The 22371-nt window shown below is 39.4% G+C and overlaps 3 protein-coding genes across 4 annotated transcripts; all 3 read right to left on the bottom strand.

Moving 5' to 3' along the window:
- Window positions 1–22: 22 nt before the first annotated feature.
- Window positions 23–7556, bottom strand: LOC104425532 (rhomboid-like protein 15). Of its 2 annotated transcripts, XM_010038236.3 has the most exons (13): window positions 7379–7554; window positions 6038–6203; window positions 5101–5404; window positions 4811–4843; window positions 4618–4709; window positions 4450–4523; window positions 2460–2554; window positions 2309–2378; window positions 1858–2036; window positions 1405–1456; window positions 1258–1314; window positions 515–589; window positions 23–431 (listed from the first exon to the last, which is right to left on the bottom strand). In XM_010038236.3, exons 1-13 carry the CDS (start codon window positions 7400–7402, stop codon window positions 426–428), a joined length of 1227 nt encoding a protein of 408 aa, XP_010036538.2. In that variant the 5' UTR covers window positions 7403–7554; the 3' UTR covers window positions 23–425. The 2 variants fall into 2 exon arrangements, 1 of the variants encoding a protein (XP_010036538.2); XR_001982541.2 differs by lacking the exons at window positions 1258–1314; window positions 1405–1456 and having other exon boundaries at window positions 7379–7556.
- Window positions 7557–10142: 2586 nt separating this feature from the next.
- Window positions 10143–11436, bottom strand: LOC104430289 (40S ribosomal protein S28-2). The gene is made up of 2 exons (XM_039305652.1): window positions 11299–11436; window positions 10143–10558 (listed from the first exon to the last, which is right to left on the bottom strand). Exon 2 carries the CDS (start codon window positions 10555–10557, stop codon window positions 10360–10362), a length of 198 nt encoding a protein of 65 aa, XP_039161586.1. The 5' UTR covers window position 10558; window positions 11299–11436; the 3' UTR covers window positions 10143–10359.
- A 4240-nt stretch (window positions 11437–15676) lies between these two features.
- Window positions 15677–19119, bottom strand: LOC104425529 (IQ domain-containing protein IQM6). Its single transcript, XM_010038234.3, has 9 exons — window positions 18978–19119; window positions 18233–18635; window positions 17934–18048; window positions 17782–17847; window positions 17612–17700; window positions 17436–17523; window positions 17055–17294; window positions 16848–16949; window positions 15677–16557 (listed from the first exon to the last, which is right to left on the bottom strand). The coding sequence occupies exons 2-9, from the start codon at window positions 18550–18552 to the stop codon at window positions 15802–15804; spliced, it is 1776 nt and encodes a 591-aa protein (XP_010036536.2). The 5' UTR covers window positions 18553–18635; window positions 18978–19119; the 3' UTR covers window positions 15677–15801.
- Between the last annotated feature and the right edge of the window lie 3252 nt (window positions 19120–22371).

The following is a 22371-nucleotide window of genomic DNA, read 5'->3' as shown; positions in this document are numbered from 1 at the left end:
CCTATCCCATGCAGAGGTAAAATGAAGCTTCTCAAATTTTTTGAAAATCTTTATTTGCCCTGGAGATACAGTTACAGCCAATCTCATGCGGAGGAAGATTTAAGTTTCTCGAATTCTCAACAATGCTTTCTTTGCCTCAGAGATAGAAGGATCCCATACCATTCTCAAGTATTATGCTTTAGGTGAAATACCTAGGAAAACTCTTTCCAAGTTCTCTTTCAAATCCTGTTAGTGACTTTGTAAGTACAATATCTTCTTTCCCATTTTGCCTCTTCCGAACCATTATCAAACCATGTTAAAGTGAGTAACTAAGAGTAAGTTATATACAGAATGAGAATGGATAATCAGCTGAAATTGAGCGCAGAAGATCAATCGCAATGGAGGAGCTAACGAGGAATAATGTGGAAAAAGCGCTTGCCGCAGCTTCACCCCTGCAGCACACACAGCACATTTGCAAATTAGAACCAGCAGCACAATGAGAATCCTACTGATGTCTCAGGTTTCAAGGAAATACCAGTTGGCTCATTAGAATCTCTACTGCTACATTAAGATCCCCGTCTGCGGCGGCAACTGCTACTTCAACTTGTGTCTGAAACACAGCCGAGGAGTTAGTCATGAGACATAGGTGATAATGTGAAGAGTCGAGGTTAAACTTTGATGAACAGGGGTCTACAATGAAAAATCATAAAAGAAAACAGGTGAAATGCCAAATGGTTAATCTCTTTCTTCCATCAAATGCATCAATGCGTGGTCATTTTCTTCTCATTATAGAATCAAGTCTCTTAAAAGAACCATGAAGACTGGCTTGCAGAATGAATTCTAGAATTTTGCTTTCAAAGAACAACACAGAAAAAGAAAATGAAAATCAAGACCCAAAAAAAGAGAAAAGGAACGAGAAATTCTTAGGTGCTCCTGGGGCATAATTTTCTTTTCGGCCCTAATCATTGACTGTAGTGGATAGTATGGATTTCCTTATCTTCCATCTAAGATAACACTTCACATGCTGAGATTGGCTTGGGTAAAAAGCACTTAAACATCTGTCCATTCTCATAACATGCGATGTGATTGATCATCAACACAGTGAAGACTAGCCAGGGAATTGCTGCTCCAAAGAAGATGACTATTGACTAAGCAATTCAGTTCTTCAGGGATAGTGGATCCAAATTTTCAAGAATTTTAAAAGGTGAAAGCTACAGGTTAAAGGATCCCAATGAACAATCATGAAATCAAATGTAGACAATGGAAGCTGCAATTTACCCTATCAAAGCCCATGGATACAAGTTTTTGGACTTCTTCATCAGAAACAACTGATGCCTGCATTGACAAATGAATGAACCCAACATGACAAATGACCTCCAGAGGTAGAAAGCAAATCAGCTTTTTGAATCACAAATAGAAAGAAACCTGATTGTGTAGATGGCTTTCTAAAGTCACAGGCAATGAGTTTTCCAGGTTCCTGGAGTAGAGGAGAAAATGACAGGTAAAAACCAGACGCAGCAACATGAAGGATTTTTTTAAATGATGCCACCAGTACAGCATGCGGAGAGTGTTAAATGAAAAAGGGTATCTCATTGTTCCGATCTCTAAAACACTTTCGGGACAGTTAGCCTGAAACAAGGCTAATTTCAGGATAGCAGCTAATTTTCATGCATTGAAGAAAGATGGAAAAAGACACAAGTTGAAGTAGCAGTTGAAGAAAGACGGAATCACTACAACCTCAATTCCATAGAAGATTATAATGTCAAAGATTGTATCCACGTAAATGACCAACGAGCACAAAAGAAAAGGGACAGAAGAGAAAGAAAAAGGGGGGGGGGGGGGAGGTGGAAGAGAAGAAATTTTCTTTTTTTCTGGTACCTTCCATCCAGCAACTGCTGCCCAGAAACTACAGGCACGATGCCTGGTGAATGTTCAGGGCCATTGTTATCCAGGAGCCTAGCTTGTAAATTGTAATCAGAATTTTGAGAAGAAACCATTTGACCTCTTTCGGATCCTAGCGTTCTTCCTCTACCAGGAAAGCTACTGTCTTGTGTTGACTGCATCAATCAACAGAAGAAGGTCAAAACAAATTCTTAGACATTTAGGTTAACAAAATCTGAATCATCAGAGAACCACAATATTCTTTACCTAATTTCTCTGAAAGCTACAATTTAATGACAACAGCCATTGATTTCGAACTAATTAAATAATATCCTCATGGAACTAGGCTCCCACGGATAATCATATTTCAAATAAATCAGCATTTCAGATAAATAATCTTCAACAAAAAATGATGAATGTTTTTCAGCACTTAACCTGTGCCCAATACCTGAACAGAAGTTTCCCGCCGTGGCATCCAGGCAGACAAATTTCTCCACAAATTTCCAGAGATCAATCCACTATTTAAGTATTCAAAACAAAAAACAGTTAAGTCTCCCAGTTATGCAAAGACCAATTTAAGAAGCAAAACCACAGTTTACCTGGATGGTGCATTTTGATTTGAATATGTAGGGATGTAGCCCATAGCGTTCCCCCCGGTGGACATGATAAATTTTGGCCGTCTTACACAAGTTGACTGAAGACAATTTAAGGGATATCACATTTAATTAGATTATGCATATCAAACTGAAAACAAAAGAAATTTATGTAATCCCATTTGCAATCCATCATTATGATCAAGATCCTGCAGTATCACACCCAAAAAAACAAGTTTTGACCCCAAAAAAAAAAAAAAAAAAAGTTCTGTGTTAAGCAATTCAAAAATATGAATAAAGAAATTGCAGAAAAGCCAGCAAGCAAGTAAGAGAGATGGGTGCTCCTACATATATTAACATGCACAAAAGAACATAGACTGAATGGCAAACTGTAATGGTACATGGACTGAGCTTGCTGCCAGATAACTGATCTACCTACTTAACGAATAAGCTCATAGCTTCTGTTTCTTTTTTTCCCCAAAAATTCATCACCTGATTGAAGGCACCCATTTTGACATTGCAAAACTTAATTTAACAATTTGACTAAATACATGCAAATGCCAAATAAAATAAACCAGGTGGAAATGAGCATGTCAAACCAAACAAAGTTGTATGCTATTTATAGAAACTAAGGCCAAATAATGTTGTCCGGTGATTGTATGGAATTGACACAAGATAGCACTAGTCAAAAACTGTCAAGGGGACTCCAAGAGTCAGCATCCTCATAACTGCAACAGCCTTAAATACAAAGACATGTGCAGACAATATATGACTCGCTCCACTTCCGCAAACAAACAAAAAGGAGGGCCCATTTTCACAGTCACTGAGCCAGCAATTTTATTCAGATAATTCTACAGTTCATACCATTTGCAGCAACAATCTTTTGCAAAGAACACTACTAAAAGTTGAAGCTTGCGAAACACTGGCTCTTCATTATGCACCATATGTGCACAAGCCAGTGCTGGCTATATTGGGATCAGAGATGCATCTGAACAAGTCACAATGACTCTATCCAATACACATCAGGGAGGCAAACAAGGAAGTCGCATCAATCAAGCTAGTGGCTCTCTACATCGTACCAAGCAATTAGATGTGAAAAGCCACACATATCATTTTAACATCTAAATAACTCACATCAAGACATGTTTGAAATGTGCGATTTGGTATGTCCTGTGCATACAACAAAAACCTATTTTGAGTACCAATACAGCAAATTACAATTACATCTCTCCAGGATATATGGACACCAGTCATCTAGAAAACATAGAAAGGCACAACTATAAAAAGACCTAAATTATTGGTCATGGAACAAATATAGTCCACTGGGCTGATGGCATAGGGTGATGCTTTCAAGCACTCTTTAGTTTAATGAAAAAACATTGAATAAGACAATCTCCACGGTTCTTTCTTCTTTTTTTCAGCCACAAGTTTGCACACCCTCAGGTAAAGCAGAAATTTGTGTTACCAATGGACTGTCTCGATGAGCACTGCGCTTAAGTGACTAAACAGCTCCAATCTGCCTAGGCATCTACATGTGGATAGGACAGATGAAGGAAACCTAAAGACTTGAACAAGGCAGGCCATCCAAAACCAAAACAGCTTTTTGAACTCCTTTTCTGTATTTATTCTAGATTCCATATCCAACCAAATGTCCCTAGGGGTTTAATTTCATTTTGTCCATGGAAAGGTGAGTGCATCTCTCCTAAGAGATAATGTTGACTATACCGTTACTTTTACAGTTAAAATTCCCAGCACATGAAACCATTCAGTATTACCACCATAACAATCCTATAGATTCATGTAAGACCCTATTAATCCAATAAGTATAGAAGGTTTAAAACACATAGTAACATTCAATGCTATCAGTAATAATCCCATGGAAAGCATATTCTACAACCTCAGGCTTTTTAAGACAAAGACTTAATAGATTGATCCAACAAAGGCAACTAAATTAATCGTAGTTCAACTTCAAGCAACAAAAATGTATGAAATTTACCAGTAATGAGGAGGCCTCTATGGCAGAATAGAAGGATGTCCCAGGTATGAGATAGTTGAAGAGGCCATAAGTATCTGGAAAGGGCCGGCACACCAGAAAAATTTCATCAAACTGGTAACTTGATTGTTAGAGCGCAAGAAGAAAGGAGATAAAAGGAGAATCACTGACATGCAAAACCCGACAGAATTCCACAAAGGTGTCCAAGTAATGACACATTTGACATAAGAAGCTGGAAGGCAACCAGCAAGATCCAGACATACCTGGTTCATGATTTACAGAATGACATTACTTCAGTGAAACATAGCAGAGAGTGAAATTAAGAATAAACTGAAGGACTCTAAAGCCATGTCAATCCCTATACCATTTAGCAGGCACGTTGAAGAGTCCAAACACACTGCAAAATAAGGGTCAAAAGTTCCAGATCTGTTAGAATCAATGCATACACCACAGATTAGGAAAAAAAAAACTGTGATTAATACTATTATTCTTTTTCCAACACACAACTGTGATTATATTCATTGTAGGATAAAGTTTCCAAAGAAATCATGAGTTTTGAATAAGAGCCTAAAACTGTAGTATTTGATAGAGTAAACTGAAGTAGCAATTAGGCAAGAAGAAACATTTTTATCAAGCCTCGGGGTAATCACATACCTTCTTGATTGAATTCCACTCAGACTCGTCTCTATCACGATCATGGAGAATAAAATCCCAGAAAACCCAATTGAACACTCAGCCATCAGGTATTGAAAAGGATGAAAAGGATTATGGGCTACCAAAAGGGCAATGAAAAGATGGAAAATAGCATTGCTTGCGGCCAAGAGAACTATTATGTACAACAGTCGAACAGATCCCATAAGTCTCTCCAGCTCTGAGCCTAAAGGAACCAAAGCCAGCATGTTGAAGAAAACATGTAGCAGTGAACCATGGAAAACAATCGACGTATATGTCCTGTACACTGAAACAATACAAACAAAGTTATTCCAATCAGTTTAATGTAACAACTAGAACCATGTTGTAATTCATGAATACCAACCAAAAATATCAATCATATCTGCTCAAGCTCAAAGATGATGTGCTGGTGAAATATTCTAAAAGATTGAGTTATTTAACCAATTATTGTTGCATGGAAGTCTAAAGTAGACAAGTCAGCCTCAGCTTACGACACAAGCCAGGATATGTTAGCCTTGGTCACAGAGTCATATCAGATTAGTATTCTCTTTGTGAAGAAAGGCCATCATCTAACAGTTGTTCATTGAAAATTGCATCTACTCAAAAAGATTTTCAAGTACCATTCCTCACTCAACCTCCATCTTTTCCTCTCTAGTTGACCAGTGACACTTACTTACAAGGGCAATCAAAACCAGTGAACTTCCGAAGAGAACTATCCTACTGATCAACAGTGCCAGAAAGGAAGTGCTGCATAGGAATGTGGAAGGTGATGGTGAGGAGAGGTAACTATGAAAAGAAGAGACATTGGCTTGGCAATAAATCATCCACTTGCATAACCATATGGGGATTGGTTTGCCCGTTATTTTGACCTTTAAGATGTAACGTTCCATTTCTCAGAACATAGTTCTAAAAAGCATACCTTGGAACCGTGATATGACATCTGCAGGCGAGAAACATATTTCAAGAAAGGAGTCATATCCCGTCAGAAGGCATATCAAGTATATGGTCCCACACGTGATGACAGCAGCAGAAGTAAGAAATGGAATCCCTTCCCACCAATGTCCCAACCGAGTAGGCAATCCAGCCTGTACAATGTGTAAAGCTGATATCTTAAACAATAAATATATATTTTGTGAAGCTTCCAAAAATCTAGTATTCAAATAAATTACTTTTAATGATTACCACCACATGTATATGTCAGATTTCAACGAGCAAACAATTATTAAAACCGAGGAAGTGGAACAATCTAATCAGCACATGGGATCTCCATTCTTAACACAATAATGCAACATAAGGCCTAAGTAATATGAATTCAAAGCAACCAGGAAGTAAAAAGAACAACAAGGCAGCTTCTGGGTAGAGGAAACCAAATCTTGGTGGACATAATCACATACATCACTACAGCCATCACCACAAAATCTTATCCACCAGCCGAAGCAACCACCTCATTCGAACAAGAACAAACTGCAAAAGGTATTTTACACTGAAATGCCTAACTGCAAGCAGACAGCAGGCTCGATCAGCTGCTAGTAGTCGTGTTTCCTCAGTTACTATAAGCGAAGAGCTAGTAAAATTTAATTAAGCAGGAGAAAAATATGGCGACAAGATTATCCGACTTAAATACACGAATCTAGCTAGCTTCCACCGTTGGTGGCCACAGTCAAGACCTACGCTCGTCCAACCATCAGGATGTACATACACGGTTATGAATTTGAAAAAACCTCTCTTTATATACCAAACTTATACTCCACGCAAGTTCTTAAGATCCAGGACTTCACTCGATGCCAATTAACCTCAAAATCTTAGGCCATACGACAGTTCGAATCCACACGACTTCACCCCGCGGCCGACAAAAGGACCAAATCGACAAGACAAAATCAGAAATTTCCTCTCCTCGCGGCAAAAACCCCATCTCCAGCACAAACCAAAACGAAAGATCTACCATCCTTTCAATGCTATAACCTTCCGAATCTTCAGATAACAAACAAAAATCGGGAACACGAGAGCTCCTCAAGCATATCCTCATTTCGCACGCCGCGGCTCTCTAAACATCGCCGGCAGAGCACCGAACAAAAACCCTAGCGAGAACCTCGCTCCCCGCGCCCATTCCCGAGCGTCGAACGAGCCAGCCCCGACCCCAGTCCGCCGCCGATTCGCCTCCGGCGAGGGGCCGGCCGGACAGGGCGGCAGCGAAACGAGGATCGGAGACCGGGAATCGGGGAGAACGGAGGGAGAAGGTGCGGATCGGACATCGGCTCACCTCGGTGACAATGTTGGATCGCATTTCTCGGGTCGCGCTCGCTGCCGGCTCCGCGATTCCTGCGCGTCAACAGCGTTTCCACCCGCCGAGAGAGAGAGAGAGAGAGTGAGAGCTGAGCTGACTCCGCGCGACGACTCGAACTCTCGACTGAGTCGACGGGGCAAAACTCGGAACCTGTACGGTACGGCAGTTTCGAGATCGCGATTTTTTGGAAATAAGGAATTTTTGGACTGCGGGCTTGGAGAAGGCTTTGGAACGAGGCCCGTGGCGAGGGGGGAATGTGAAAATGGCTGGAAGGAATTTTTTTTTTTTTTTAAGAGAAAAAAAATCACATTTAAATTATATCTAATGTGATACATTCATCCTGTAATTTTTTTTATTTCATAAAAAACATTTATCGATGATTTCATTAATTTTTAACAAAATAACGTCATTTTTATTTCACTTAATGGAATTTTAATGGAGATTAAATGTGTCATGTGAGTATTAATTTTAAATAAATTTTAAAGTAAATATGTTATAGTGGGTATGATTTAGGATTTTTTATGGCTTCTTTTTTTAAATGTGATTTTCTTTTTTTACAATTTTTTTCTCCCTGCCCTGACTAAGTACAAGACCGTGCTAAACAAAACGATATGTGGATAACAGAAAGCGTGGTAAAACAAAAGGAAACGGATCCTATAAGAAAAACAAAAACGAAAACGAAAGGAAATGGGCGATAGAAAGGCCCAAGAGAACCCACGTCTAATGAAATTATTTTCTTCTTCTTTTAAATAAGATATATTCTAGGATTTTAGCGCAGTACACAAATGTTAGCGACCATATTGGCGATGTTATCTAGCTCTCATGGAAAATCTCCCTCGGAAAACTTTTTGCACCTTCAATAATAACGATAGATATGAAAAACAGAGTTATGCTCTGTTGTTTTTGCGAGAAATTAAAATTTCTAGATAACATTATTCATGAGGTTATTTCTCAACGAATGGAAACTTTTTCAAATATTTAGTTTAATCTTAAACTGAGTTGAAAATCTATTTTTCGTCTTTAGGAGGCAAAATTTGCTTTTATTTTTCTAAAAAGACACGCATTGTTTTCGTGTTATGAGAACTATCCATGCTATTATCATCAAGTGTTAAATAACGTTCTATTAGATTAAGTTTTCAAGACAAAAGCACTTTCATTGATCATAAATCATAAATAATTTATTTTTCCCTCTTATTTAACCTAGGCATAGGTGCTTAAGTCCCAAGTCCAACTTTGCAATACTCAAGCTCAAGTGTTGGAGCCTTAGACCAAGCCACGAAGGATGCGGGCCCAGTTATGAGGGTCTCTGCCCTCGGGAACTTTGGCACAGTTGCGAAACACCAAAGCATGGACGTCAAGGTCTAGGCTTGATCTTAAGGGACTCCAACTCTAGCATTAGGGGGTCTTGGACTCGAGTGTCAAGGACCCTGGCTCAGGCATTAGGGGCTAGGGTCCCCCTCCTAAACCTAGTTGCCAACTGGATTTCTCAGGCCAATCACTAGTATTTGTGTACCCAAACTGATGAGGATGCGTTGATAGGTTGGGGCTTGCACTAGTAAGTTGGGCACATGAACGGGGTCCCTGGGCATAACCATTAGGGACCTCAACATAAGTATTTGTGTTCTAAGCCTTGTCCATCCTCAAGAGACTCGAGTCTAGTATTTATGGACCTACCTAGCCATATAGAGCTCAAATGCCAAGGTTTCCAATTCAAGCATCAATATTTAATTGTGCTTCAAAAATGATATCCTACTTTTAAAAGAGAAAATCACCTCCATCAATTTAAACATAGAGTTTTCCTTGACTAATTTTCTTAAACAATTCAAATGCTCAAAATGAGAAAAACATTTTCTGATAAAGAATTTGCGCCAAACAAATGGACCTTAATTCGAACCGAACTATCTACAGAAGGAGAGGCAGGTTATATAATCAAGTTGGCAACTTAAAATGAAAGTTTTCACCTTGGAAGAACACAGGCATCGAATTTAATCTTGGCTCGGCATCATTTTTAAGGAGTCGGGTCATGACATGATTATCTACGCGAATGCCCTTTCTCTCGGCACGTATGATCTGTTTTGACCGGACCAGTGTCTTAATTTAGCACAGTCAGCTCATGACACCGCGAGACGCCAAGAGAAATCATACATCACGAAGAACACCATAAAAAGGAGAAACAAAACCACGTCGAATTTAACTCGATGGTAAACCCAATTCTTTTGAAAACTGAGAATGTTCTCTCTTTAGAATTATAGTTCACGGTGAGAATACACTGTATGACAGATGTAAAACTCAATTTTTGCACCCGGACCACAATTTCAAACAGAACTTTAAAAACCAAACAAAATAACAGGTATAAACTCAGCCATTTTATACTCATTGGTATAATTTGTGTTAATAGCCTCCACCAGATGGATATCTCAACATGAGAAGTGGAATATCCAAGGAATTCTAATTAGGGAAAGCATCCAATCGACGCCGTTTTAACAAAAAAGTGTGATAAGAAGGATGGCCAAAGTCATCAGTTCCAGCAGGATCCCTATCCCCTTTCTATATCTCAAAAGCTCACAGCATCAACAAAGCCAAGTAATAACAAGATAAAAACCTCATTTAGAACACGCTCTCCGCAAGATCCCCTAGAGTTCAATTAGCTATTTGATCAAAAGAAACGATTATAAACCAAGCGCACATACAGCCAAACATCTCAGAAACACAAAGGTGAAGCTGAAATTGACATCATATCTCACGCACCAATATATGGAGATCCATAACACGTCACTAAACGTAAGATACTTTCCTACAATTCATTCATGATCAAGTTCAAATGTTTGACACAAAGTGACCAAAATGTGAACTGAAAATAAAGTTAAAACACTCTCACATTCAATCCACCAGCAGCAGCAGAAACCCCACTATAGTCATTACCAAAACTCAAGGGAAACATAAAAATCATGATTTGCTCAACGGAGCCTCCTTGCTTCTCTCTCAGACTCCAGAAGGGTGAGGACATCTCCTTCCCTCACCGGTCCCTTCACGTTCCTCATGATGAACCGGTTCATGTCGTCCAAGAACTTGACTCTCACCTGAGTCACCTGCCCTCTTGACCCAGTTCGGCCCATAACTTTCACCACAACAGCATGCTTGATCTGAGAATCCATTCTGCACAAAGGCCACAAACCAGACAAACCAAACGTAAAGATCACATCGCCGCCATTGAAAAATCGATCGCCAGCCACACACGGATATTCAGAAGAGCTAACACAACCCATCATCAGAAAAAACCGACATTCGATTTCCCTTCATAAACACAATTTAACTTCCCAATTCTCACAACCACACACAAAATCCGCACATTACAGTAGGAATTACCCAATACAGTAGGACTACCCAATACTACATATACGATGCAAATAAAAAGAGCTAACCCTTTCATCAAAGGGCCTAGATTGTCAAACATACGCCCACTACATCTTCAAATTCAAAACAGAACAGGCAATTCAATATCGCACGAAGCCTCCGCACGCTCCCCCCTCAGACAGATAAAAAAACCCGTTTTCATCCGTCCTCTCATCTACCCAGAAGGAAAAAACAGGCCATGAAGCGATTTCCCCAGCTCAAACAAACTCAACCCAGAATCCAAACGAGAACCAAGACTACAAAGCACATCAAGGGGAAAAACATCGCGCACATCACACCACAAAGCGAGCAAAGCAATCAGAAGAGAATAGCTGCTGCTGCTGCAGCACTATCAGGGTCAGAAAATCAAGAAACAGAGGCAACCCAATTCAGGCAAAAGCCACCGCGAAAAACCCATCGAAAACGCAATCGACGGAACTCGGGTACGCATAGCGTTCGTGTATTAAACAGAGCACGAGATCGAGAGAGGAAGAGGGAAGAACCTGAGATGGGGAGAGAGGAAGGAGAGGCGAGGAAGAGAGGAAGCGGCCTAAAGCTTGAGCTTCTGAAAATCTTCAGCGAGGGCGAACAAAACCCTAACGAGTGTCGTATTTATATGGGAGTTGTATCTCTGAGATGACCATATTGCCCATCCATTCTTGAGCGGCCCACTGCCTTATTCTGCCTTTAAGGGTCAGGGGTAGAGTTGTCATATCGTGGGCCTTTAGACTCCAGGGGTCAAAACCCAAAAAAAAAGGAAAAATTAAAGAGAATTCAATATTTTGTAATGGGTCCTTTTAGGGTACGTTTATTAATTATTCTATTTTCGAAAATAATTTCCATTCAAAAATAATTTTTATTTTATTTTCGAAATAATTTATGAGTATTTGAAATATTTTATAATGGTCCAAAATTTTTGTTCCTATAATAGAAATTCATTAGGTAGGATTCTTAAATTATTATTTTTTTTGCTTCTTTTAATTTTTTAATATTTTTATTATTCCTTTTCTTTTTCTTTTTCTCTTTTCTCTTCTTGTCCAACGGAAACCGCCTCTTTCCCACTCTTTGGTCTCCCGATTCCTAATCTTGGAACCGGCGGCGGTTGGTCCTGGTTCCCGATTCCAAGGTGGGAACCGGACCGACCGACCGGACCAAATTTTTTATTATTCATATAATATATAAACACATATAATATATTAATATTATATATGAAACTTATTGCAATTGGAATTGCAATTTAGGTAACAACCTCTTATGTGGCAAGAGACCACCAAAACTCTTGTTGTTACTCTTTATTTATAGAAAAAAACTCTCCTCATGCTCACACTCTCTCTCTTGCTCCCCTCACTTGCAAACGACAATGCACTTTAAGCCTTAAAAAGTCTCATATCTACTAAACATTCAAAGTATAGAAGAGAGATTGTCTATAAAACCTAAGCCAAGCACAACCTTTAATCACGTTGTTCATGGGTTTTATGCTTAAAATTAAGCATGAAACACATAAACTATGATTGATATTCACACAAGTGAAGTTTGAATATTTTGCACGTGGAAACATGTGTAAGTAGTTTTATTAGATTGCTCGAAACCGAATTTGATTGATCGGTCCGAGCATGATTATTCTTTAGTGAATGGTCATTCTTTAGTGAAAAATAAAGTGCCAATTTTTTGGACCGGACCGACCGACCGAACCGATGGTCCGGTCCGGTTCTCGGTCCTAAGACCAACGGTCGGTCCACGGCTCCCAAAATTGGCTGATTGTTGGCAGCGATGTCATCCCTAGTGGCAATTGTTGCTAGGAGGAGGAAGAAAAGAGAGAAAAGAGAGAAGAAGAGAAAAGGAAAAAAGAAAAAAAAAAGTTGGGCTTGATTTTGAATTGTTCTCGGGAATGAAAAAGTAATTATTTTTATTTTTCATTCTAAACCAAATTTATTCCTAGTAACAAAAAATTTACTAAACGAATTTATGTTCTTCTTCATTCTCAAAATAAAATAATAGAATCAATCACTATTAAACAAGTTAACAAATAGACTCTTATTTTTCCAAATTTAAACGATTATTTTAAGCTTAATTAACCCTAGAAACATTTGGGTTTTCAAGGTATAAATTATTTATATTATTATGTCAAAATACTATTTCATCTCACTTTCTAGATATCAATTTTACTACAACACTATTTCTCTACTAATATACAATAGTTTTTGTCTTATAACCCAAATGATAATCATTTTGGTTAGAAATTGATTTTTAAAAGAGAAATATATATATATATATATATATATATATAAATGATATTATTTCTAGATGAAAAAAAAATTCATGTTTGATAATGATACAGAATTTCTCTCTTCATAATAGAACTTCCAAATTTTCTTCTTTCAAGGGACGGCAAGCAACCATGGCAACGACAGTAGACAACGGCGAGCAACGACCAATGATTAGCAATCAATAGTGCCCAACGGGCGACAACGGCAAGTGAATGGCGACGAGTAGAGAAGACAAGCAATGATGAGAGTTTTATTTCTCATTTATATTCTAGAAATAGAGAAGTAAAAAATGTTTACTTCTCATTTTTATTTCTAACATATTTCTAGACTAAAAATTTATTCTAAAAATAGAAAAATGAAATTATGTAACCAAATGGATTTCTGTTCTAGAAACAAAAATTGTTTTGGAACATAAATAGAATGGTTGTCATGAATGCCCTTAGCCTTATTAGGGAAAATTCCAAATAATAATCTAAAATGAGCATTGTGTTAAATAAGAGCATGAAATTGTCATGTTAGTCTCAATAAAAACTTGAAGTGGTCATAGTAGTTTCAACTAAATGTTTGACCTCATTGGTCACCGAGCGATTCAAGGGCATTTTTGTCAAAATACAATTTTAATTTTAAATTATTTTTTATTTTCTCTTTTTCTTTTCATTTTTTTTTTCCATTTCTAGCGAGGGCAAGCGACCCTCACTTGTGGAATTCCATGACAACCTCACTTAAGGGGATGGCCACCTTGCTGAGGTAAGGCTCTCCCTTAATAGTCACTGACAAGGCAACCCTCACCCTGATCCAGCAAAGGCGGCCTCACCCTAGCAAGGCCCACGCTCGCCTAGCTCTCTCAGGGCATCGCCAATGGCTGCCATTGCTTGAGATCGGTCACTGGAGAAGAAGAAAGAGACAAGAAAAAAGAAAGAAAAAAAATTCAAAAGGTAAAATGAAAAAATTCAAAATTGGAAAGTCAAACCTTTTCTGGAAACTAATATAGTCAAAAAAACAAAAATGTCATTTTAAGTAATTCTTTGGAAGATTAATTTATAAGAAACTGATAATCTTCTGAAAACTTTATTAAGGGGGAGTTAATTTATAAGAAACCGATATTTTATGGATGGTGGAGATGAACGATAGAGGATGGCGACTTAAAAGGAGAGATAAAATTTTTACATGATTTTATCTCATGGGTTGGACATTTTAATGCAATGCTGACATTGACAATTTATGGATTGTCACGTCACACCAATTTCCGACAATTGATTGAAAATACTATATTGAAGTTACACGCAAATGTTTAAGATTACATTGATAAAATGAAAAGTTTAAAACTAATTGACATTTGTTTGGACTTAGGACTAAAATAATAATTTTCCTTAGCAATGGAGTGTCACGTCATTATTTCATGATATGTTAATGATCACATTAGCAACATCACATCAACGAGTTGATGAAATTAATATGGGAGGAATGGTGAAAAATATTGATTGCAAGATTGCATCAAGTTGGAGAACTCGATGGCCGAAAAAGTTGACTCAGATAAATTATACACTATTGTGGTTTAGAGAACAAGATAGTAAATACTATAGCTTGCTTACTTCATAAATTGAGATAATTTTACCAACGGTCTCTTAGGCCCTGTTTGGCAATGTGCCAAATAGTGACTGATTCTGATTTTTTGTTCCCAGAATCAGTTTGGGACGAGAATCGCGTTTGGTAAATTTTTTTCGGGAACAAATTTGTTCCCAGAATCGGTTTGGGAGTAGATTTGAGAATAAAAAAAAAAGTTGATTCTGCGTCCGAGAATCAAAAAAATAATCAACACAATAAAACTCTTCTTCTTTCCTTCCGCCATCTCGCGACCGTCGCCCGCCGCCGCTCGCCGCCGTCCGCCACCGCCCACCACCACCGCCGCCGCTCGCCAGGTCGTTGGTCCGGCGAGCTCGGCTGGAGGCTCGCCTAGCCATCGGCCAGCTGCCGCGAGGGCCGGCGACGCTGTGAGGTCGCCGGCCCTCGTCCCGGACCGGTCGCCGGTCCGGACCGCCACAAGAAGAAGAAGAAAAATAGGAGAAAAAGGAAAAAAAGAAATGAAAAAATGAAAAAAGAAAAGGAAAAAAGGAAAAAGGTAAAAAAAAAAAAAAAAAGTAGAAAAATTATTTTAAAAAAAGTTGGAGAACAATCGAACACGCTATCAAAAAGTTGACTTCCAGATAAATTATACACTATTGTGGTTTAGAGAACAAGATAGTCAATACTATAGCTTGCTCACTTCATAAATTGAGATAATTTTACCAACGGTCTCTTAAATTTTTTCTTTTCGACGTTCAAATCCATCTATTATATATGCAATGATTGTACACTGCTGTCCATACGGACGCTCGACGTGACGTCATGTCGCTTGCATTTTTAAACACAAATGTTACTTATGTTAGTAGTAAGAAAGAAATTATCTTTTTTTTTTTTTTTTTTTTTTTTTGGTGGGTAGTGATTAAATTGGTTAGATTGGTTGAATTTGGCTGGAATGATTGGCAATGGCCTAGACGAGTACCAGCAATCATCCATCTTCCATCTACTGCAACAGGTGCTAGTTACCGAGGATCTCAGTGTATATATGCACCAATGGCATTTGCCAAAGTGTTCCAAACAAGCTTTTCCCCCCGACGAGAAGGGGGGGTTTCCTATCAAAGCAATCAAACAATGCAAAGCAAAAAAATGCCTCCTGATCCGGCATGTGTATACATAACACTACGGCGTGGCTGTCTGGGACGTCATGACCCGTTCCTGGACGAAGCGGCTTCTGCTCATCGTGGCCTCTCTACATAGAGACGTCGGTGTTAGCACCTTCGGGCTGAGCCGGGACGAGCCGGATGGCGAGGAATGCGTGCTCGATGCTCTCGGGGACAAGTTTGCGAGCTCCAACACGTGGGATTGGAGCTCCATGGGGTAATCCCTCATGCAGCCAATGCGCGGGCCGGCCCCGGTTGTCCATTTGAAGGACAACTGGCGACCCAGCTGATATGATCTCGACCCTCTGTGCGAATCTATTCTTTGCAAGATCTTCTCCCTCGGAACCGGGCATTCCACTTCCGCATCTTCCTCGTCGAACATGTTCAGTTTAGGGACCATGAAGTCCTCTTCACTGAGGAACGATTCTTCCGGGGTTTCGTACCCGTCGTCCTCCGAAGGACTGCCGGCGAACTGGGTCCAACGGCTCAGCCCACTCGGAAGCGCTTCTTCTCCAAACGTGTGGAACCCATTAGGCCTTTGCGGTATTTCGAGCTTGGTTATGCTCGAGCCTACTCGCCGCGACCAAGTGGTCGTTTGAGGATCGGAGTCGCTGACGGCATCGCCACAGCGCACCTGTAAGTTAGGTTCCTCGTCAGCTGATTTCACATCACGCAATTCTTTGTGGAATCGTACCAAATCGACCTCAGAGGGATTGCTTGGGAGGCTTTTGCCATTTCTCGCAAGGACTGCCTCTTCTTCCTCGGTAGGGCATTTCTGCAGATCACAAATATGGAAGAGCTATAGGCTTCTTATAACATCGGATCAAATACTAAAAGCCACTGAGAATTTAACTCGACGAGATGAGAAACTGTGAAGATAGATTTGCTCTAGGATAACTTTTCGAATCACAAATATATGAAATTTGTCGCTTGCAAATAGAACTTCTGATTCTCTTGTTCCCATCCAAATTCCACTTGCTGTTTTACCATGATTATATCAAAACAAGAGTTCATGTCAAATGCCAATGCCTTCAGATAGGACACCGTCAAGCTCATCTTTCTTACCTTGACATTGGTAAGGTCCACATTCTTCTCCTTGAGGAATGACACCAAAGCCTCGAAGTTCTCTTCAGTCGGCAGATAATGCCCGCTGTGGGGCCAAACCGCCTAAGACAATAAAAGATCAGCGCTATGAAATCCAAAGGCCCCCCGTGGTCGAGCCAAACTGTTTATTGAAAAAGGATTTCCAGATGATGAAGAATGTATTGTTACCTTTAGTATACCATCTTCCACCTCTAACCTGCCGGCAGATAATGTGGCCCCGCCAGCCAAAAAGCTCGAATGCTGAAACGTGCCCTTGCTCTTCTTCCCGACGTATAAGTCCTTGGATGTGCTAAGCACAAAGATCCACTTAGCATCTTTGGGCGCTCCTCTCGTGTCAAGGATCTCACCGCTTTGCTTGTAGGAGAACTTCCCGCTCTCTATTACGACCTCAAAGGCCATCCTCTCAGTCTGCAGAAGAACAGAACACACATAGGAGGTGGCGGTGGCACATATATCTCTTGCAGAAAATGTTCTAATGTATTTCTTAGACGATCCAGGCATTGGAATCTGATTGCTAAATCCATAACTGGTTGTGGGAAAAAGCCTCACCGGTCCGAGATACTTGATGCACTGCTGGTGAAGCTTTGCTCGAGGGCATCTATCGATGTTGACCTCTTTTCCTTCACCTATGTCAAGCCTGCAATTCCCAGTAATCGTCCCGGTATTGTTGGTCATAATCTCGCAGGCACTAAATTAATCTGCTTCGACTTAGTCCGTCGACTTACCAATAGAAGAAGGGCTCTTTGCTCCTGCAGTGGAGCCACGTGACATAGTAAAACTGAAGATTATGGCCATATCTGTGCCTGGGATCAATCTGTCATAAAAAAGAACATGAAGCAAGACAAATGCTGTGGCATCTCCATTGCTATATCGGTTATGCAAAAGTGAGACTCACCGCCTCGAGCCAATGCTGCAAAGCGAGTTTTCTAGCTTTTTCATCCTTGGACGAGCCCTTTCCAACCTATTACAGTAGAGAACTATTATAATCAATAGAGTAATGTCAGATATCCCGATGAAAGTAAGTGAAATTATCCTGGATGTGCGTACCTTAGCAGCTCTAGTCCTTGCTCTTGACCAACGTGAAATGGCAGTCTCGGGTTTCTCGATGTCGAAGAAAGATATGGAGCTCCTCTTTAGTTCGGCGAAATCCAGCAATTTCCACCTTCAAAAGAGTATGCCATCAGAAAGAAAATGTTGCTTCCATGTGAAAGACCAAAGTTCAAGAAAATAGACACAAAACCTCTCCATGCTATTTACATTATATAGACAGAAGACAAGTTAATTTGCTGTGTCTCTTAGGGCTAACAATCTATGGATAGAGAATGCATCTAGAGAGCAAGACCAACCATCTCTGTTCCACGAGAACCGCGCAATCAGCTAGCTGTCTTCTGGTCCGGAAACTACGGTAGACCGTCTGCAACTTTGTCGCGGCAGCCTTGCTTCTTGAACTTGCCGGCTCGGACAACGAAAGGTGCGAACGCTTGCCGTGTAAACCATCCGATTCCTGTGAGTGCTCTTCTCTGTATCTAATCCGCAAGCTTGTCGACCCAAGAAACGCTTTCTTTTCCCTGTCCAATGAAGGCGAGCTAAAGCAAAGCGTGGTCTCTATTTCCTTCGCACTGTAGACGGGAGATGCGATCTTTCTTGAAGCATATGATTTCGCCATGTTGGATCCCGTTCCTCAACCGTGGAAACCCGATGGATTGCTGGGGCCACCCTCGCCTTTTACATAGAGTGGCGGCAATGCAACTGTGTCCGAAAGAGGTCATCAAGATACAAATGCAGAAAAGGGTCATTTTCTCCTGTCAAATGGATATGAAACCAGGCACGGGAACTCAAATAAACACGAGACTAATCTCCATCGAATCGCGAAAGCTTTGTTTTCCATGTCGCATGCATAACCAGAAGCTCGAGGTTAGATTTGCACGAACCCAATGGTGCTCTCACGACAACATATGCATTTCACGAATCATCGGCGGAGAAATACTTTTATTCCTCAAACCTTGTCGCCCCCGAATTATAAAAAAAAAAAAAAATCATGAATCTAGAGCAGGAGGAGGAAGAGGAGGAGGAGGAGGAGGATTATTGTACCTTAACAAGAGAAAAAGTTAAATCACCATTGATGAGACTGCTCCAACGTTAGGTTTAGAGAGGGAGAGAGACGATGAAAAGGGGAACAAGTCCAAGGTGGTACAAGAAGAAGACAGAGATGACCGACAGAAATAAATCCGAGAGAGGGGGAGAGGGACAGAGGGAGAGGGCGAGAAGTGTGGAGGAAAGAAAGTTAGGCAAAGCGGTTGTTTCAACGGTTTTTCAAAAAGGACTTCGTGAAGAAAGAGTCACGGGGTGGAGAATGTGACATTCAAATGCACCGTCATCTTTGTCATGATCACAACCGGCATTGCCATGCACAGACGAGATTAGAGGAAGTGTAGGGACGGTTTGACCACCATCCCTGGCTCTCAAAAGATAGGATGAGACAACTCTTTTATTAGGAAAATAGCAATCATGTGATGAGTGAAATTAGGAGAAGAAAATTTGTAGACCGTGAATCAAATTATGGTAAATACTTCTTTAGCTGAGTACTCTTTTTGAAACTGGCGAGCTGGGCTCTATATACTTCTTTATATTTGTCCCGTAGAGATAAAGGTTTGTCTCGCTAATTCTCTAGACCTTATACCTAGTTAATCAATTAAAAAGAGAGAAGCTAAAATGGACCTAAAAGATAGTCCTTAAAAAGCTTCATCTCGATCTTTGTATGGATCTCAGGACTATCGAGATGTAAAACATCTACATTTGGTCGTTTGGATGACATACGGGGAATTATATTATATCATATCTATTGTTTGATGAATTGTAGTAATAAATTCGGATATATTCACAACATATCATGTATTTTGTTTTGTATAGACGAGATATTAGTGTTAATGAATAAAAAAGTCACACAAATAGAGATGATAAAAATCTCTAGCCATACTCTTCCTTGCTTCATTTTTATTTGCTTTTATATAAAAAAATCTCTCTTTTTAATTTTTTTTTACCATTTCCATCATTCTTTGATTAAATTTATTAAATAATGAATTGTACTAATATACTTAAAATACTAAAATACCTAAAATATGTAATAAATATAAATATATTGAATTTATATTACAAGATAAATTATATTCAAATATGTAAATAAAATAAGATTAAATTAAAAAACTAAATTATTGTTATTTTTTGTTATTGAATTTCTTATATTAGAGTACAAATTTTATTTACATTTAAATATAATTTTAATTTAATTAATTTAAGAAGTTTGTTACTAAAAAATCTTATCCACTTTTATCATACCTCACTTATAGAATTCTTATTATATATGGCTTTATCATATTTTGAGTAGGTACCAAACGTATGATTCAATTTTATCTTGACCACTAAATGGAGGATATCCCTCCCCTTAAGGAAGACCTTTATAGGGGGAATTGGGGTGGCGATTTGTCTTGCTTTATATCTAGTTAATCAATTGAGAAGAGAAAAGGTGAAATGGAACTAGTAGTCCTTTACTTTTGCTTGAAATTCAAAAGAGTCCTGCTTTCTTTCTTTTTTCAATAGTGATCTTTGTACGTTTTAAAAAGACTTACTATTTAATTCATAGGTTAAATTATAAATTTTGCCATTGCAGTGTCAAGTAGAGGTATGCAAAATGGACTGTCAAAACTGATGAACGTCTGGACCAAATTGAACTTGCTAGTTGGGTTTGGTTCCTAATAGTTTCAGTCCAATTCCCGATTCCTAAAAGTAGAATTGGTGTCCAAACAGTTTAGTTCCAAATTTCAAGGAAGAACGAGACCGAATTGACTACATATACTTTTTTATTATTATTTCCTCAAAAAAATTATTAAAATGTAAACTAAACACAATATAGTCTAGTGGCCCCACAAGCTGTGGCACAATAACTTTTTGCTCATCATTTTTTCACTCATCATCACTTCTATCAATAATTTAAGATTTGTCACTCTCTCACGAACACAATTTAATGGATTTGATGTATAGATTTGGTCTCTTCCCCTTTCCTTTAGTGTACTGGGGTCATTGTTTATAAATCTGCTTTTTAGGGTGTGTTTGTTTATTTGTGTTTTTGTTCCCCCATAACATAAATTTGTGTTCTTTTGTTCCGGGGAAATAAAAAAAAAAGAACATAAACGCGTTTATTTACACTTTTGTTCCCAGAAACAAAAGATCTACTTTTTGTTTAAACAAACATTTGGGACATAAACAAGAAATAGAAAAAACTTGTTTCTTGTTTTGAGGAACACTTTCGAAAAACATTTTTTTTTCTTCTTTTTTCTTCCTTTTGGATGGTTGCTGGCCTCGGCCATAGCTGGCGAACAGCCATCGAAGGCCAGCGACCTCGCCAGAGCATCATCGACCCCTGTCGTCGGATCTGGGTGAGGCCAAGCCTCGCCGATGGCCTCGGTGGCCAGGTGAGGTCACCGGTGAGGCTCGACCTCACCTAAGCGGCGCGAGGTCGGCCTCGCCTTGGCCTGGTGAGGCCAAGCCTTCATGTCGGCCGATGAGGCTCGGCCTCGCCCAACCACGGTGAGGTTGTCGGCCATGGCCGAGGCCGGTGACCAGCCAAAAGAAAGAAAGAATAAAAAAATAAAAAGTTAAAAAAAACAAAAAAATTATACAAGTTTACCAAACACATTTCTGTTCATAGAGTAGAAATTTTTTGTAGTTACCAAGCGTGTTCTTATACTCAAAAATTGTTCCTTGGAACAAAAAAAAAAAACCATTTCTATTAAAAATTATTCTCTAAAACAGAAATGTTACCAAACGTGCCATTAATTTCAGTTTATTGTAGAAAATATATGAACACATAGTTAGGGTCCTTTACTCAAGATCTCTTTCAAAAAAGGTAGTAAAGAACACAATTCCAGTTTCGAAACAAATGACATTAGATAGTGCAAAAAAGAAAAGAAAAAAAAAGACTAATTGCAATGGACCGGATCGAGAACCGACCACCCCTACTACCCCTATTGCTGAGTTGACTATCAAAAAGTTAAGGTGGCAATTGGAAAACACGTGACAATTTTATTTAGTACATTTGTTGTTGATGTAAGTAAAAAATTAGTGTTATATATATATAAAATTCACCTAATGTTAAGAGAAAAAAATGTAGACAACGGTGACAACTACCGCCGCCGTGGTGATCCAGCCCGCTCAACAGTGACCACCACCATCATGGCCCCACAACAACCACTGTGATGGTGGTCAATTCGAGTCTATTGCAGCAGTCGTGCGAGATCACAGCGACAGAGAAAGAGAAGGACGAGATCTTGTCCTCAACGCAGCCACTGCGAAGGTGGTCTCAACTCTAGCAAAAGACACAAAACATAGAAAGAAGCAGATCCAGAAACCTCCAGAAACCTCCACGGCGACGGAGGTCGCAGGCGAGTGGAGTTCTTCGACCATTCATCTGACTTCTAACACTTGCATA

The sequence above is a fragment of the Eucalyptus grandis genome, chromosome 11 (genome assembly GCF_016545825.1).
Source record: "Eucalyptus grandis isolate ANBG69807.140 chromosome 11, ASM1654582v1, whole genome shotgun sequence".
NCBI classification, from domain to species: Eukaryota; Viridiplantae; Streptophyta; class Magnoliopsida; order Myrtales; family Myrtaceae; genus Eucalyptus; species Eucalyptus grandis.
The sequence above is the reverse complement of the archived record's forward strand: the minus strand, read 5'-3'. Positions and strand labels throughout refer to the sequence as shown.

What these genes read in the sequence shown, in the direction of transcription:
- LOC104425529 (XM_010038234.3), bottom strand. Translation starts at nt 18,552, where the DNA reads ATGGCGAAATCATATGCTTCAAGAAAGATCGCATCTCCCGTCTACAGT. An exon ending in CAAGGACTAGAGCTGCTAAG is followed by an intron (nt 17,848 to 17,933) that starts GTACGCACATCC and finishes CTACTGTAATAG; the next exon opens with GTTGGAAAGGGCTCGTCCAA. An exon ending in GCATCAAGTATCTCGGACCG is followed by an intron (nt 17,295 to 17,435) that starts GTGAGGCTTTTT and finishes GTTCTTCTGCAG; the next exon opens with ACTGAGAGGATGGCCTTTGA.
- LOC104425532 (XM_010038236.3), bottom strand. Translation starts at nt 7,402, where the DNA reads ATGCGATCCAACATTGTCACCGAG. An exon ending in TGTCATATCACGGTTCCAAG is followed by an intron (nt 5,405 to 6,037) that starts GTATGCTTTTTA and finishes GTATTGTTTCAG; the next exon opens with TGTACAGGACATATACGTCG. An exon ending in AAAGCCATCTACACAATCAG is followed by an intron (nt 1,315 to 1,404) that starts GTTTCTTTCTAT and finishes TTGTCAATGCAG; the next exon opens with GCATCAGTTGTTTCTGATGA.
- LOC104430289 (XM_039305652.1), bottom strand. Translation starts at nt 10,557, where the DNA reads ATGGATTCTCAGATCAAGCATGCTGTTGTGGTGAAAGTTATGGGCCGA.